Source organism: Camelina sativa, chromosome 3 (assembly GCF_030686135.1).
Source record: "Camelina sativa cultivar CO46 ecotype springtype chromosome 3, ASM3068613v1".
NCBI classification, from domain to species: domain Eukaryota; kingdom Viridiplantae; phylum Streptophyta; class Magnoliopsida; order Brassicales; family Brassicaceae; genus Camelina; species Camelina sativa.
In genome coordinates this window covers 1746346-1761664 of record NC_141882.1, presented here as the reverse complement: position 1 = coordinate 1761664, position 15319 = coordinate 1746346, and the positions used below count along the sequence as shown (strand labels likewise).

Sequence of the window (15319 nt, the reverse complement as noted above, 5' to 3'; positions counted from 1 at the left end):
TCAGGCTCATGATCGGCCCAGAACCTAGAAACCTTCCAAACGAACAAGAGGGTTTAGCGCAATATTAAACCGTGACCCAAATTTGAAACTTTTTTTTTTTGTTCTACTTCTTAAGACATCGAATCGACAAATTCCTTCCGCCGTCGGAATGTCGATTCCCGATTCCAACTCCTCCGCATCTGTAACGGTTTCTCCGTCTCTCTCTACCGCTTCCGCAACTCCTGCGAGACCAGTAAACACTAACACACCACCGTCGCCATCTTATCCACCTCCTGCTCAGCCGCCACCACCGCCGTCTCAGCCATCTTCTGTTCCGCCGCCACCAACGCCTCCGACTTACAGACCCGTTGTTCATCTTCGCCATCCTGTTCCGTTACAACAAGCTCATAATAACCTCTACGCGCAGTCAATTCCAAACTTACGCCCGAATCAAGATCCGTCGGCGGTTCTTTACCCGTTTGCTCCTCCGGGTCGAGGTCGAGAGTTTTCAGCCCGAACCGTTCGAGGGTTCGTCGCTGATCAGAGTGGATACCCTCCTCGCCCCGGTATGGTTTACAACCATCTACAATATGGGCCGGCCCAGATTGAATCCATGATGCAGTACATGAAGGAGAGCCGTCCTCAGATTCCTCAGTTACCACGCCTTGGAGCGGGTTCTCCTGTTGTGTCGGGTCCCAGGAGAGGAAGTCCTCAGTTCCTGCAACCGCGGGTCAGTTTTTTTTTTTTTTTTGCATTTCTTTGATTATTCAACTCTGCTTGGTTTGTTTCATTTGTTAATGCTAAGATTCTAGTTGAGTAGTGGAAAGATTATTGGGGAAAATGCTTCAAGAAACTTTGAATCTGACTTAGTAGATTGGAGTCTTAGTAGAAGTGTATATGACTGTGTGCTGCGGCTGATGAGTATCCATTTTCTTCAGAGTGCTTCTCATTCGAACTGATGCATGTTGTTTCTTGACTTCTGGATTATACAACTACAACTACTCATGGTCATTTGTCAATAGGTTTAGAAGAAACTCTCTTTTGTCAAATACAACTACTCATGATCATTTGTCAACTAATGTAGGTTGCCCCGCCCCGAGCTTCAATTCTAGACACTAGCAGCAATAGAAAGGCCAGGTGAACATCAAATTTCTCTACTTTGATATTATCTTTCTTTTGGTTTCACTGAGAATACATGTTTTTTAAACTTGTTCGAGAAACTTAGTTGTCCTGCTGTTTCTTTTTCCTTGTTATTAGAAGCAGGGATGGGGCTCTTGTTCTCATTAGAGGGAGAAAGGTACGCCTACTATGTGTCTCTGATGTACCGCTGTTTGAGAGAGTTTGCAAAAGACATCTGTTAAGTTTAGATTGTGATACTTCTAACTGTTTACAGGTCAGAATCACTGAGGGAGCTTCTCTTTATTCACTTGGTCGATCGTGGTTGAAAAATGGTTCTCACGTAGGAATTCAGGTTCGCATCATTATATTGCTGCAGTTAAAGTAAACAACATAGATGATTCTTTCTTGATATGTTTTTTTCAAGCCAACCTGTAGTTAAATGATCTTCAATTGCATACTCAAAACTTCTTCAATTGCTCTTACAATTGAGTTTGTGCATCTGCAATCTCTCCAGCGTAATCAATTAGGGTAACCATATATCTGGGACCAATCTAACTTACAGCTTCTCTATTGACAGTCGCAAAGGACTGGTATAATGAAGTCTTTGCCAAAGCCGTTACCTGTGGATATGACAGAGACAAGTGGTCCAGATGATCCAGCTGATGAAGACGTAGTGGTTTGTGTTTACTTTTCAAGAACCATAGATTTTTGTCTGAGCTGAACATAGCGCATTAATCTGATTCTTTCTTGCCTTGTTACTAAATGATGTTTCAGCTCTTGCATTGTTGTTACTAAATGATGTTTGAGTCAACTCTTTTCTTTGATTATATCAGGACGAGGAGGCTGTAGAGGAATTAACAGAGAAGGATCTTTTGAAAGGGCACATCGAGCGAGCTAAGAAGATCCGTGCACGGTAAGCTCCACAAGAGTTCTTTTGCTCTTTAGTTCTTGTAGTACTTGAAAGACGCAAGATTCAGGGATTAGTTTTCTTATATCATCAAAGCAGTCTAGCAGGACATTATGGTAATTGAAAAACGGGATTTTTCTTTTGTCTTTCAGATTGAAAGAAGAACGGTTGAGGAAGATCAAGAGGTACAAAGAAAGAATAGCTCTTCTTCTGCCACAATCCGAAGAATAATGATGAAGAGCAACTAAAAGGGTAAAATTTTGTTAGGACGTAGCATTTTATATGACTGTTGTTGATTTAGCATAGTAAGTACCACGTGCAGTAGGTGTGTTCTTCCTCCTCTTCAATAGATTAGTAGGACTACTCAATTGAATTGTGTGTGTCATTCTTCCTAAAACAGAGGAAGATAAAAGTTGTTTCCGTAATTTTAGTCAGTTTTTTGTTTTAACCAATTTGACAATACAGTTTTCTCAATCGAAGGGATTAAATGATTAATCTTAAATCATCTTTCTAATAATAAAGAAAATCTGATTTTAGAAAGAAAAAAAGGAAAAAAGGAATTAAGAAGATGAGATTAGTGGAAGTCGCTAAGTGGATCAGAGGGTATAGAGAGAGAGAATAGCATAGGGAAGCGGACAGAGAAGATAAACAAACCCTCCTATTGCCGCGTCGTCACAACCACGTGTCGTCATCCACCGCTAATATTCTCTTTTTTCCTCATGCTACTAAGCTAGTCACTCACTCTACCGATGATCTCTCTCTCTCTCTCTCACTCACGTTAAATCCGCCATTTGTGTAAAATCTCTCTCACCTTCTTTCTTTAACCCGGAAGCATCTAAAAAAAGTATACATTTTCCCGCAATCACTTTTTAGCTTCTCGATTGTTTACACGTCACATTTTGAGCTCTCTGTTTCTTTCTTTCACACTAACTCAATTCGAGTTTCTTACTCTCCAAGAAAGAACGGAAGAGAGCCTTCATCTCGATCGTAAAGTAATGGCGGGGAACGAGTGGATAAATGGATATTTGGAGGCGATTCTTGATAGCCAAGCTCAGGGGATTGAAGATACGCAGCAGAAACCACAAGCGGCTGTGAATCTGAGAGAAGGTGATGGACAATTTTTCAATCCGACTAAATACTTCGTCGAGGAAGTTGTTACTGGTGTCGATGAAACCGATCTTCACCGGACTTGGCTCAAAGTCGTCGCCACTCGCAATTCTCGTGAACGCAACTCTCGATTGGAGAATATGTGTTGGCGAATATGGCACCTCACTCGCAAGAAGAAGCAGGTTCTTATTACTTTTTGTGGTTTCTTTTTTTTTTTTTTTTTGGTTTTTTGGAATCTGTTAGCTGAAACGATTCAATGGTTGTTTGTTACAGTTGGAATGGGAGGATTCGCAACGGATAGCGAATAGGAGATTGGAAAGGGAACAAGGAAGAAGAGATGCGACAGAGGTTTTATCTGAGGATTTATCAGAGGGGGAGAAAGGAGATGGTCTTGGAGATATTGTGCAACCGGAGACACCTCGTATACAGCTGCAACGCAATTTATCCAATGTCGAACTCTGGTCTGATGATAAAAAGGAGAATCGTCTTTACATTGTCCTCATCAGGTATATGTTGCTTCTCTCTGATTCTTCTTCTATTCTGTTAGATCTACTACATATCAAGAGTGTGTTGATTTTATCAGTTTGCACGGCTTGGTTCGTGGGGAAAACATGGAGCTTGGTAGTGATTCTGATACCGGTGGACAGGTACATTATGTTCTTCTATGTTTTGAATAAGGCTGAATCCGGTGTCTCGGCTTGTTTAAAATTGATTTCTTTGTGAATGTTTAGGTGAAATATGTTGTGGAGCTAGCTCGAGCTTTAGCGAGAATGCCTGGTGTGTACCGAGTTGATCTGTTTACGCGCCAGATTTGCTCATCTGAAGTTGATTGGAGCTATGCAGAGCCCACGGAGATGCTAACCACTGCTTCTGCTGACGATTGTGATGGCGATGAAACCGGGGAAAGCAGTGGAGCTTATATCATTAGGATACCATTTGGTCCACGGGATAAGTACTTAAGAAAGGAGATTCTCTGGCCTTATATCCAAGAATTCGTTGATGGAGCTTTAGCTCACATTCTTAACATGTCTAAAGTTTTGGGAGAACAGATTGGGAAGGGGAAACCAGTGTGGCCATATGTGGCTCATGGGCATTACGCGGATGCAGGAGATACTGCTGCTCTGCTTTCTGGTGCTTTGAACGTTCCTATGGTCTTGACGGGTCATTCCCTAGGAAGAAACAAGCTTGAGCAGCTTTTGAAACAAGGGAGGCAATCAAAGGAGGATATCAATTCCACTTATAAGATCAGGAGGAGGATCGAAGCTGAGGAGCTTTCTCTGGATGCTGCAGAGCTTGTTATAACAAGCACGAGGCAGGAAATTGATGAACAATGGGGACTTTATGATGGCTTCGATGTAAAACTGGAGAAAGTCTTGAGAGCTCGTGCTAGACGCGGTGTTAATTGTCACGGAAGGTTCATGCCAAGAATGGCGGTAAGTACACCCAGAACTAGCCAGCTTGGAAAAGTTGTGATTATAGAGTAAGTTTGAGTGATTAGGTGAGCTCGTTGTGCAGGTTATTCCTCCGGGAGTGGATTTCACAAACGTTGAGGTTCAAGAAGATACACCTGAGGGTGAAGGAGATTTGGCTTCCTTAGTAGGAGGAGGAACCGAAGGATCTTCTCCTAAAGCGGTTCCAACATTCTGGTCTGAAGTAAGTTGTCCTATGGAGTTTCATTATCTTCTTTAGAGGTTTGTTCTGCAGATTGTGTTTGATGTTTAGCTGCGTGAACTTTGCAGGTTATGAGATTTTTTACAAATCCTCACAAACCAATGATCTTGGCATTATCTAGACCAGACCCAAAGAAAAACATAACCACTCTTCTAAAAGCTTTTGGAGAATGTCGGCCTCTACGGGAGCTAGCTAATCTTGTAACTGTTACATGCTTTTTCGATTCTCTTAAGGCTTGAAACCAATATTTCTCTGTTTCTGAAATTCTTTCCCTGTGCTTTGCAGACTTTGATAATGGGAAATCGAGATGATATAGATGAGTTGTCCTCTGGAAACGCAAGCGTTCTTACAACCGTCTTAAAACTCATTGACAAGTATGATCTTTACGGATCTGTCGCATATCCAAAGCATCATAAACAGTCTGACGTTCCTGATATATACCGACTTGCTGCACATACAAAGGGTGTTTTCATAAATCCAGCTTTGGTGGAACCTTTTGGCCTTACACTCATCGAGGTAATGTATGCATATGTGTTATATCATATATGTGTAGTCCTTATTAGCCAGTGCCCAATCCAGTTAAAACCAAAATTGACAAAATGCAGGCTGCAGCTCATGGACTTCCTATGGTAGCAACCAAGAATGGAGGACCAGTCGATATACATCGGGTAAGCAAGGTGTCCTGAAACTGAAAATCATTTCAATTGGTAATACTTTTTTCTTTCTCATGCTATTCAAATTCAGGCATTGCACAACGGTTTGCTTGTGGATCCACACGATCAAGAAGCAATAGCAAATGCGTTGCTGAAGCTGGTATCAGAGAAGAATTTATGGAATGAGTGCAGGATTAACGGTTGGAAGAACATTCACCTCTTCTCATGGCCTGAGCATTGCCGGACTTACCTTACACGTATAGCCGCATGCCGAATGAGACATCCGCAGTGGCAGACGGATGCAGATGAAATGGCTGCTCAAGACGATGAATTTTCACTCAACGACTCTCTGAAAGACGTTCAAGATATGTCTCTGAGACTCTCTGTGGATGGAGATAAACCGTCGTTGAACGGGTCTCTTGAACCAAATTCTGCTGATCCTGTTAAACAAATCATGAGCCGGATGAGGAAACCTGAAATCAAGAGTAAACCGGAATTACAGGGGAAGAAGCAAGTTGATAACTTGAATAGCAAGTATCCTGTTCTGAGGCGGCGGGAACGGTTGGTGGTTCTAGCGGTTGATTGCTATGACGACAAGGGAGCACCGGATGAGAAATCTATGGTTCCGATGATTCAGAATATTATCAAAGCCGTGCGGTCGGATCCTCAAATGGCTAGAAACTCTGGTTTCGCTATTTCCACTTCGATGCCGCTTAATGAATTAACTCACTTTTTGAAGTCTGCAAAGATTCAGGTGAGCGAGTTCGACACATTAATATGCAGCAGCGGGAGCGAAGTGTATTACCCGGGAGGGGAAGACGGAAAGCTTCTCCCGGATCCTGACTATTCCTCGCATATCGATTACCGATGGGGCATGGAAGGGCTTAAGAACACGGTGTGGAAACTGATGAACACGACAGCGGTTGGTGGTGAGTCTATAAACAAAGGCTCTCCGAGTCTTATTGAGGAGGATCACGCATCGAGCAATGCGCATTGCGTTGCGTATCAGATCAAAGATCGTTCCAAGGTAAAGTTGTTGTTTTTGGTTTTGCTGCTGTACCGTTATATAATGCAGTATCTAACTAGGGTTTCATCCAGGTGATGAGAGTGGATGACTTGCGTCAGAAGTTACGACTTAGAGGCCTCCGTTGCCATCCGATGTACTGTCGGAGTTCAACGAGAATGCAGATCGTTCCTCTTCTTGCTTCTCGATCTCATAGACCAATTTCTAAAAAAAAAACGAAGAGAAAAATCTGATTCCGGAATTTTAGTTGTTGAGATATAAGAAGAAATTTATATTCAAGTACGTAAAGCAAACAAAGGTGAACCACATGTTGATGGGATTCTCAAATAGGTAACTATTTTTGAACACCATGCATAATAATTGATCATTCAAATAAAATAAAAAAGTTGGATTTCACCTGAAGCTGAGGTCAACCATTAGCCAAGTGGAGCCAAATGCGAACGTTAGACGAACTTGCTTTTTTTGTTTTTGTTAATTTTTTTGTAGGTTTTTTTTACAAATAATATTTTTAAGTATATTTTTTTTTTTGAAATTTTAATTAATGTTTCATTGCTTACAGAATTTTAAGAAGATATTATCATATTTAAATTAAAACTAACTATAATATTTTCACAAACAATATTTTAAGTAAAGTAGTAAACCTTTCTATTTAATAATTCTTTTAAAAACTGGTTTACGTAATTCGAAGAAGAGAACCAGGAGGGATTTTGAATTAAGAACGGTTCGAACTGAACCGGAACTAAACCCTATACCTCTGTGAAATCACCTGAACCGGTGAGATCCTCCTGCATCTCGTAGAGAACGCGACGGAGAGAGAGGAGATAGAGAGGGCGAGTCCATGGCTCTCTTTCGATTTATCCCTTCTCGGAAGCTTCAACCGCTGTTTTTCAGCAGAAGTGTTGTTGTAAATGTCGATCAATTCGAGCTGCCATGCCTTGTGTCGCGTCGAGCTTTCTTCTCTACTCAGAAGCTCGTAGGCGATGAACCAGTACTCGTGAGTTTGTTTGTTCTTAATTTTGTTGTTGACCTAAGTTTTACTGATTCAGCTTTACCTACAGTATGAAATTAGTGGCAAATTGATCAACTTTATTATCGAAATTTGTACAAAAGACATAACTTTTCGAAATTCAAAGAAGTTTTTTTTTTGGCTCTGGGTTGTCTCTTTTGAGTTTATGTCTTCGTTTTGTGTATGTGTTTAGACGACCCTAATTAATAGATTTTATAGTCTCATCTTTCTTTCCAGATCCGAATTCTTTATGCTTTTTACAGATTTCATTTTTATATGGCGATTTCTGGAATGTGGGACTAAATGTGTTTGGTTAAACTGAAACAGGTTCGAGATTTCATACACACTGCATTATATGATCCAAAACAAGGCTACTTCTCTCAACGATCAAAATCTGTTGGGGTTTTAGAGAGAAGCATTAAGTTTAACCAGCTTGAAGGTAGGCTACAAAAGTTTAAGTTTTACTTTACTTCACTTGCTTAAGTGTTAGCTAGAAGGAAATGCATTTGGTCTTTGGGATGTTATCTCTTTATGTTTAGTAAGTCGGTTGTTTTTCTTGTCATAGGAAGGAAAGCGTATATGAAACTCTTGGAAAAAGTATACAAGCAGAGTGACATTTCTTGGTTTACTCCCGTGGAGCTTTTCAAGGTGAAATGCCGTGGATTAGTTCTTTGTTGTTTTCTTGGAAAAGCTTTCACCTGTTGTAAGTATCCTACTTTATGATGCCAATTATCTTTTGTAGCCTTGGTATGCTCATGGGATTGCAGAAGCTATATTGCGTACCACAAATCTCTCAGTTCCATTAAAGGTATTTTATTTAATTTCAGTTGTTCAGGCTTTGATATATAGCCCAGTCCTTTATCCTGTTCAGTTGTTCATGCTTTGAAACTTTGAAATAGAGAAACCATGGTTTACCTTTAAAACTGTTATAACTTAGAATCGTTTGAACTCAAAGTTGAAGGGTGGACAGAAAGGAATGCCATTAAATTTTTGTTTAGATTTTCATCCCACTTTGTGAGTTGAAGTATACATATGCACTGATTCTTCTTTTAATCAATCCCACTTGAACTGTTTTCTTAGATCTATGAAATTGGTGGTGGATCCGGCACGTGTGCTAAGGGTGTATTGGACTATATAATGTTGAATGCTCCTGAGAGAATCTACAATAACATGAGCTACATGTACGTATGCTCAGTTTTCCTTTCTTCTCATTTTAAGCTAGCATGGATGGTACAAAATCAGTTTTGGCTGGAACTTCAACATAGTAAACTGTTATGAAACATGCTACAATATTAAATGCATGCTATTTTTAACGTGTATCAGTTCTGTAGAAATCAGTCCTTCACTGGCTAAGATTCAAAAGAGAACTGTTGCACAAGTTGGAAGTCATCTATCAAAGTTCCGAGTTGAGTGCCGTGATGCATCTGATCTATCTGGATGGAGTAAGGTCTTTTTGCTCAGCACAAGGCAGATTCTGGTTTTTTGTTTCCTGTGGCTATGTTGGAATTGTTTTTCTTTTCTTCTGAGCTATGCTAGAATTAGGTACTTGGTTTAAAATGTTAAATGAGTGAATTGTTTGCCAAATTTTGTAATGTAACATTCTTGGAAGATTAAGCTCGTCAGAGTCAGATGAGGTTATACTACTAGATTGTCCTTGAGTTGGAATTAGCAATAATTCCTAAGTTTTCTCTTGAGACTACTTATTAATCACGACATAATTTAGCCAACTACATATTATTCGAACAAGTTTCAGTTTAGTGACTATGAAGTTATCTATCTGTGCCTTTTTTTTTTTTTGGTCAACATCTATCTGTGCTTATATAGTAAATTTTTAAACAGAGAATGTGGAGCAACAACCGTGCTGGGTGATAATGCTTGAGGTATGTAATTATGTAGCTGTGGTTTCGTTTGATAGGTAGAAATTTTGTATTAAAGAGAAATCATACGTCTAACTTATACAATTGCAGGTGCTAGATAATCTCCCACATGATCTTGTCTATTCTAAAAGCCAAATTTCCCCATGGATGGAAGTCTTAATTGAGAATAAACCAGAGAGGTACTACGAATACATGTTTGGTTCAAACGAAATCTATTTCTACTTATAGTGATCACGATCTCTTATAAACTGTAGCGAAGCACTCTCTGAGCTATACAAGCCTTTAGAAGATCCACTGATCAAGCGCTGCATTGAAATTGTTGAACATGAAGATGATCCGGTTTCAAAACGAAAGGAAATCTGGTCTAAACTATTCCCCAAACCTAGACGTAGTTGGCTTCCGACAGGTTGTTTGGTAAGAAAAAAATGGTGTTCACATATTAAAACAGATGTTGTGTTGCTCTGTTCTAATTTTTGAAATTCCAGAAACTGCTAGAGGTTTTACATACAAAGTTGCCAAAGATGTCCCTAATTGCTTCTGACTTTAGCTTCTTGCCCGATGTGAAAGTTCCTGGTGAAAGAGCCCCACTGGTTTCAACAAAGGTCCGTTCTATTTTTCTTCTAACTATGCACTGACACCTTTTCTAGTATGTGCCATAGAGATATGGCCAAATTTTATGCTATACGTCATTATTTAAATCAACAAGAACTTGGTTTGGATATTAAGATTAGTTAATATCAAACTTGTCTTAAGCAAACTAGAGAACAGTTTCACCCGAAGAATACATCCTTGAAATGTGATTATGATATCTTTAACAATGTTTGTATTTGCAGAAAGATGGGTGTAGCTCAGATTACAGTAATTATCTAGACGCAAAGGTGAGATATCTGAAATTCTCCTACTTTGTCTACTTATATAGCTGTCTTAATTCATATGTATGTTGGATGGTCTTGCTTGCAGGGTGATGCTGATATATTTTTTCCAACCGATTTCTGGCTTTTGGAACGAATGGACCATTATTGTTCTGGTTGGAGGAAGACGGAAAAGGACGGGACACCATCCAAAAAAGGAAGGAAAAGGAGAACTCTCACTGTAATACAAGATTCTCTTTAGACATTACAACAAGAGAGGATATTTCTTCAACTTTTCAGTAACAGTCTTCTCTTTTTGGTTGTAGCTCGATACATCAGCATTCATGGATGAGTTCGGTTTACCTTCAAAGACGAGAACAAAGGACGGATATAACCCCTTACTTGATGACTTCAAGAACACTAAGTTCTATCTTAGTGTCCCAACACACAACACTAAGTAGCAAGTAAAAGATTCATCATCATCAGCTCATGGATGTCTGAATTTTGCAGAAAATGAGAGCTTTCTCAATTCCCTTTAAAAGGATTACTTATTTCTTCTCTGATATGATTTAATAAGTTTAATCAAATATTCCATTGCCCATCTTTGTCTCGCCAGTTGAATATAGCTCCAAAACGTAGTTATTTGCTTTTTGCGTTTTGCTGTGTTTCTGGCTTTCAATCACTCTTTTTGCGATTGTAACGTAATGGGTTTTGGTTAAACGCGCCCAAATAACTGATTTAAAACTTTGATCTATGGAGGCTTTCGTTATTTTATTTTCTTCTAGCTTTGTTTGTGACACTGGAAAAAATAAACTATAGCGGAATCTCATCAGTTCTCTTAGATTTTGTTACAAATTTTGGAAGAAGATTCAAATCTATATGCTTCATAAAGAAAAATGTTTGACACACAGATGTTGAGCTACCTGAATTGTTGTATGAACAATATCGAGAAATCTCTCTCTCTTCTTCTGCTCTTTTTTGTTTGAAACAAGTTTTGGTGTAAAATGTTTCAAAGGCTTACAGTTAAGATCCTCACCGTTCTAATCCAGCGGCCGTAGAATTCGTCTGAGAAGTTGAATCTGGATCTCTGACGCTCTCTAATCGGCTGTCAAGAATCTCTATAACATTATCCGGCGGGCATTTATCACTAGACTTCTTCGGATTCATCTGACAAAAACATTCAGGCCATGAATTTGTATAAAACGATTCAGGAGATACACGTCTGTGAGGCCCTCCAAAGTTTGTTTTCAGCATTACTCGTCTCACTGCTTCTTCGAATCCAGCAATTTTTCCCTTTTCTCTATCTATGAAAATTGGAGCCAAAGCTTTCCTATCCGGTCTGATTGTGGTACGGAAACCGTAGTAAAGGCGATGCCCTAAGAGATTGTTGGCGAAATTGCTCGGTCCATCATATGTTGGCATAAAAATGTCGGAGAGGAGACAAACCATGTAATCCACAGCTGATCCTATTAATCCCTGTGAGTTTGCTGACAGCTCCTCAGAGGGGTCCACCGAGCTGTGGTTGTCGAGCCGTGGGAATAAGGTTCGAAACGGTTTCATGAACCGTTCCCCGCCAAAAAGTTCACCAGCTGCTAGGTATATCCTTGTGGAGTTGTCGAATCTCATTGCTCGTAATATAAGACCTACCTGAACCACAAGGATCACTCAAAATGTCATACTGCAGTTCTAAAGCCTACACAGTGGTGCCACAGTAAGCTGCAATTATGTTTTCTGTTTTGTATATATGTTCAACATGAAAATAATGCTAATAAAAAAAATAAAGTATCTACCTCCTCAGGGGTCAGTGGACACTTCCCGATAGCCCGTCTTTCGTTGTAAATAAGCCTTTTCTCTGCAAAATTTTCTTTACGATACTTCCTAAGTATTTTCTGTTCCTCCGGGTTAAATATGTCAAAGCACCTGCGGAAAATAGCCAATTAACCATCATTGTTTACATGTGTGCTGATGTTTGTCAGATGATACAGAGGCAATTAATTTCTTTGGAAGACAATTTAAAAAGAACCAGAGTCTAGAAATGAAACTACAGGAGATGGTTGGAAAGATAGTTGCAAAAGACATACCCTGCAAATGCCAACATATCCATTTCAAAACGAAGATGGATCGACATGAAGCGGCCCTGTGATCGGAGTTTGTCAACAATAGATTCGCTTAACTTCATGATGTGTGGCTTGAATCTCAAAGCATGGTAGTTCACTCTGCATCTTAACCGTTGATATTCAGGATTGTCAATTTCCTCCGCTAAACGATGTGAAAAAGGGGTAAGATAGATAGCACTATGTTCCTTCATTGCCTTTAAAGCAGTTGTCAGGTACCACTCGATAGGAGCATCTCGAGGAGGGCGAATCTGATACAGATAAAAAAGAAGGATCAAAGAAATTTTAACCTATGCTTTCTGAATTCAAGCTTTTGTGAAAACCACACATCTCTTTATGCTTGTACCTGAAAAGCTTTTATCTTCTTGGTTTTTCCATTTTTGTGAGCATCGGGGATCTTTCCCACAATATTAACGTCATACTTCAGTGTCTCAATAAAATGTTCAACGTCATAGATACCTTGAAAACCACTGGGAATAAAACAATCATATATTAGAGGATGGAGACATACTTAAACAATTCATGTTATGGCATTTGCTCTCATAAGCACATTTACACATATCCTTAATATTAGGCGAAGAAATCCGCTCAGAACTTGTCTTTAGAAAGGAATACAGATTGCATTACTTTTATACTTGTAACTAAGTAATACTCAACTCTGTATTTTACCAAAAAAATATCTTACTTTCTAAAATTAATGCAATGTAATTAGGAGAATCTAACTTCTCTTTGCAACAGATGTGAAGAAAATCAACATACCTGTCATCATGCCAAAAAGAGTTTGCATCTAATTCAGGCAACACAAGCGTAGCATTCATGATCCGGGCAGCAAGTACCGCATTACATATCTGCAATATCCAGAAGTCAAAATTTGTCAAATTAAAGATATAACAACCAGATTCGTATTGGAGGGTTTAAGCTAGCTCAACTCCACTAGATTTAAAGACACCTATCGTGAAGTGACCCCAGCCAGGACTCTTGGAGTGTAAAAGGACAGAAGAAAAGTGCAATGAACGACTTTGAATATAAAACAAAACACCTACCGCACTACGTTGCTGATTCAAACCACCATTACACCGAACACGGAGATAACCATTAGTTTCCTTGGTAGGAGCTGCAAAACAAAAATCAGAAGATACGTATCATCAATTCAAGCTTGGAGGAATGCCCTAAGACTTTTAGATTAGCATCGAGTTAAATCTTTACTGCTCAAAACACGAGATGAACATACGAGGCCAGTCAGATCGTGGCGCAGAAGATGGTCTCCAACCACCAGATGCAGCACTCTCCCAGAGCTCTTCCACCTTTATCTGCTCAAATATATCATATAAAATCCGTCAAAGTCTTTAGATCAACAAAAAGAACCACTAAGATTATCACCTATAGATACTACAATATTCAGTTCACTAGTCGCAATTCATCGGCAATCAAAACAGAAGACCTGATCATCAGCTACAAGTGACTACTCCAAAAAAGTGAACTAACCTTCGATGGACGGGTCGGCTCGGGATTGCTACCGATGTTAGCCGAGAAAAGCAGCGAGAGCGTACAGATCAGTAGAACAATGACTCCGAGAGACAGTTTCGCAACCATCCCCTTTGTTCCAACTCCTCCCGTCTTGCCATGGAGCCTGTGGTGCCCTAACCTGCAACATCACTCGAAAAATCAACACCGATCCAACGGAATCATATCTACTGAAACGAAAATTGCAAATCTCAGACATCTGATTTTGCACGAGAAACAAAAAAAATCTCCAAGGAAGATGTTGGTACGATCTACCTTCGCATCGCGTTTGAAATCAGGAAGAAGAAGCGATCTTCTCCAGTGGTATAATGAGAATTTATTTGTAAATTAATCTGTGTGTAAGTAAACTCTCTCTCTCTCTCTCTCTTTAATTGGTGGAGTCTTTCTCACCGGCGAGATGTAGATTATTTTTTGATTTTTCGTTAATTAAATTAAAGTAATTAATTACAGCTTCTTCGAATCACCGTCGCGACAGACCGGCGTCGGTTCTCGCAATCAAACCGGCCGGTTGATTATTTTTATGAACTATTCCTACCTACAATTGTATCTATTAAAAAATAAAAATTCCATTATTTTAATAATTCAAATTTATAAATCTTATAATTTCATTGATTAATTAATGGAAGAAACTTATTAGATGATAATACAATGGAATTTTACGGTTAAGATTTTTCAAAATTTTGGATGGTAAAAGTTTCACAAATCTTTATAAAGAAGGCTTATATTCTTCTAATTTTTTTCTTGTTTGGATAATTGCAGTCTGTTTCTTGTTTCTTGAGTTTGGATAATTGCATAATCCTACACAAAAAAACAATAGACTTGACTTCACTGTTTGTAACTTTTATTTTATAGAAACCTGTTAAATCATCATATTTGATGATCAACCAAAATACCAAAAATTTAACAAAGTGTATCTATAGAATAAAAAAAAAAAGAAAAAAGAAATAACAAATCAATCTACATGGTCGAACCGGCCAATTGAATCAAGCGCTGGCTTTGGAGAGCTGCTTAAAAATGTCGGTTATGTCCTTAACCGGTGAATCAGCCTTGATAGTACCGATATAAGGACTCTCCGATGGAACGATGTCGTCTCGAAGGTCTGTTGACCTGAGAAGAGCATCAGAGCCCAATGTCACGAGCCCCTTGACGATCACAGTCTTGTGTGTGCCGGAGATCAACTCCTCATAGTCCGTATCGCCGCGTTCTCCAACCACTACGTACATATTCGCCACGTTCAACCTCCACCGCACGAACAAGTACCTTCACCCCATAAATCAAATCGCAATTATTAGATTAACGCACCGGAGTAAAAAAGGTGATCATCAGTTTGGATATAATCAACGTACCTGAGAGCTTGAAAGTTGGAACAGACGATCTATGTTTCTTGATTTTTGATTTTTTTTTTTTTGTTTCCATTGAATTTTGCGAGTTTTGATGAACAGATTTGACTCAAAAAGCTATAGAAGAAGCTAATCTAATTTATCAGA

The 15319-nt window shown here is 39.2% G+C and overlaps 4 protein-coding genes and 1 long non-coding RNA gene across 5 annotated transcripts; 3 read left to right on the top strand and 2 right to left on the bottom strand.

Moving 5' to 3' along the window:
- The first annotated feature begins 14 nt into the window (after positions 1 to 14).
- LOC104762751 (uncharacterized) lies at positions 15 to 2507 on the top strand. Its single transcript, XM_010486109.3, has 7 exons — positions 15 to 709; positions 1064 to 1116; positions 1237 to 1276; positions 1373 to 1450; positions 1676 to 1774; positions 1932 to 2011; positions 2158 to 2507. The coding sequence occupies exons 1-7, from the start codon at positions 149 to 151 to the stop codon at positions 2234 to 2236; spliced, it is 990 nt and encodes a 329-aa protein (XP_010484411.2). The 5' UTR covers positions 15 to 148; the 3' UTR covers positions 2237 to 2507.
- A 238-nt stretch (positions 2508 to 2745) lies between these two features.
- On the top strand, positions 2746 to 6856 carry LOC104762737 (putative sucrose-phosphate synthase 3). The gene is made up of 10 exons (XM_010486091.3): positions 2746 to 3294; positions 3386 to 3618; positions 3696 to 3759; positions 3844 to 4545; positions 4628 to 4765; positions 4852 to 4983; positions 5069 to 5299; positions 5389 to 5451; positions 5528 to 6463; positions 6535 to 6856. Exons 1-10 carry the CDS (start codon positions 3001 to 3003, stop codon positions 6691 to 6693), a joined length of 2952 nt encoding a protein of 983 aa, XP_010484393.1. The 5' UTR covers positions 2746 to 3000; the 3' UTR covers positions 6694 to 6856.
- A 297-nt stretch (positions 6857 to 7153) lies between these two features.
- On the top strand, positions 7154 to 10968 carry LOC104762742 (protein arginine methyltransferase NDUFAF7 homolog, mitochondrial). Its single transcript, XM_087507921.1, has 13 exons — positions 7154 to 7454; positions 7794 to 7905; positions 8032 to 8114; positions 8209 to 8274; positions 8547 to 8647; positions 8790 to 8908; positions 9306 to 9346; positions 9434 to 9522; positions 9598 to 9757; positions 9829 to 9945; positions 10177 to 10221; positions 10304 to 10435; positions 10521 to 10968. The coding sequence occupies exons 1-13, from the start codon at positions 7299 to 7301 to the stop codon at positions 10653 to 10655; spliced, it is 1356 nt and encodes a 451-aa protein (XP_087364047.1). The 5' UTR covers positions 7154 to 7298; the 3' UTR covers positions 10656 to 10968.
- Positions 10969 to 10980: 12 nt separating this feature from the next.
- LOC104762731 (O-fucosyltransferase 1) lies at positions 10981 to 14238 on the bottom strand. Its single transcript, XM_010486087.3, has 9 exons — positions 14088 to 14238; positions 13794 to 13953; positions 13540 to 13618; positions 13352 to 13422; positions 13068 to 13156; positions 12655 to 12778; positions 12276 to 12559; positions 11985 to 12114; positions 10981 to 11841 (listed from the first exon to the last, which is right to left on the bottom strand). The coding sequence occupies exons 1-9, from the start codon at positions 14093 to 14095 to the stop codon at positions 11227 to 11229; spliced, it is 1560 nt and encodes a 519-aa protein (XP_010484389.1). The 5' UTR covers positions 14096 to 14238; the 3' UTR covers positions 10981 to 11226.
- A 684-nt stretch (positions 14239 to 14922) lies between these two features.
- Positions 14923 to 15307, bottom strand: LOC147946498 (uncharacterized). Its single transcript, XR_015588243.1, has 2 exons — positions 15179 to 15307; positions 14923 to 15092 (listed from the first exon to the last, which is right to left on the bottom strand). It is a non-coding gene; the product is annotated as an uncharacterized LOC147946498 (long non-coding RNA).
- Positions 15308 to 15319: the final 12 nt, after the last annotated feature.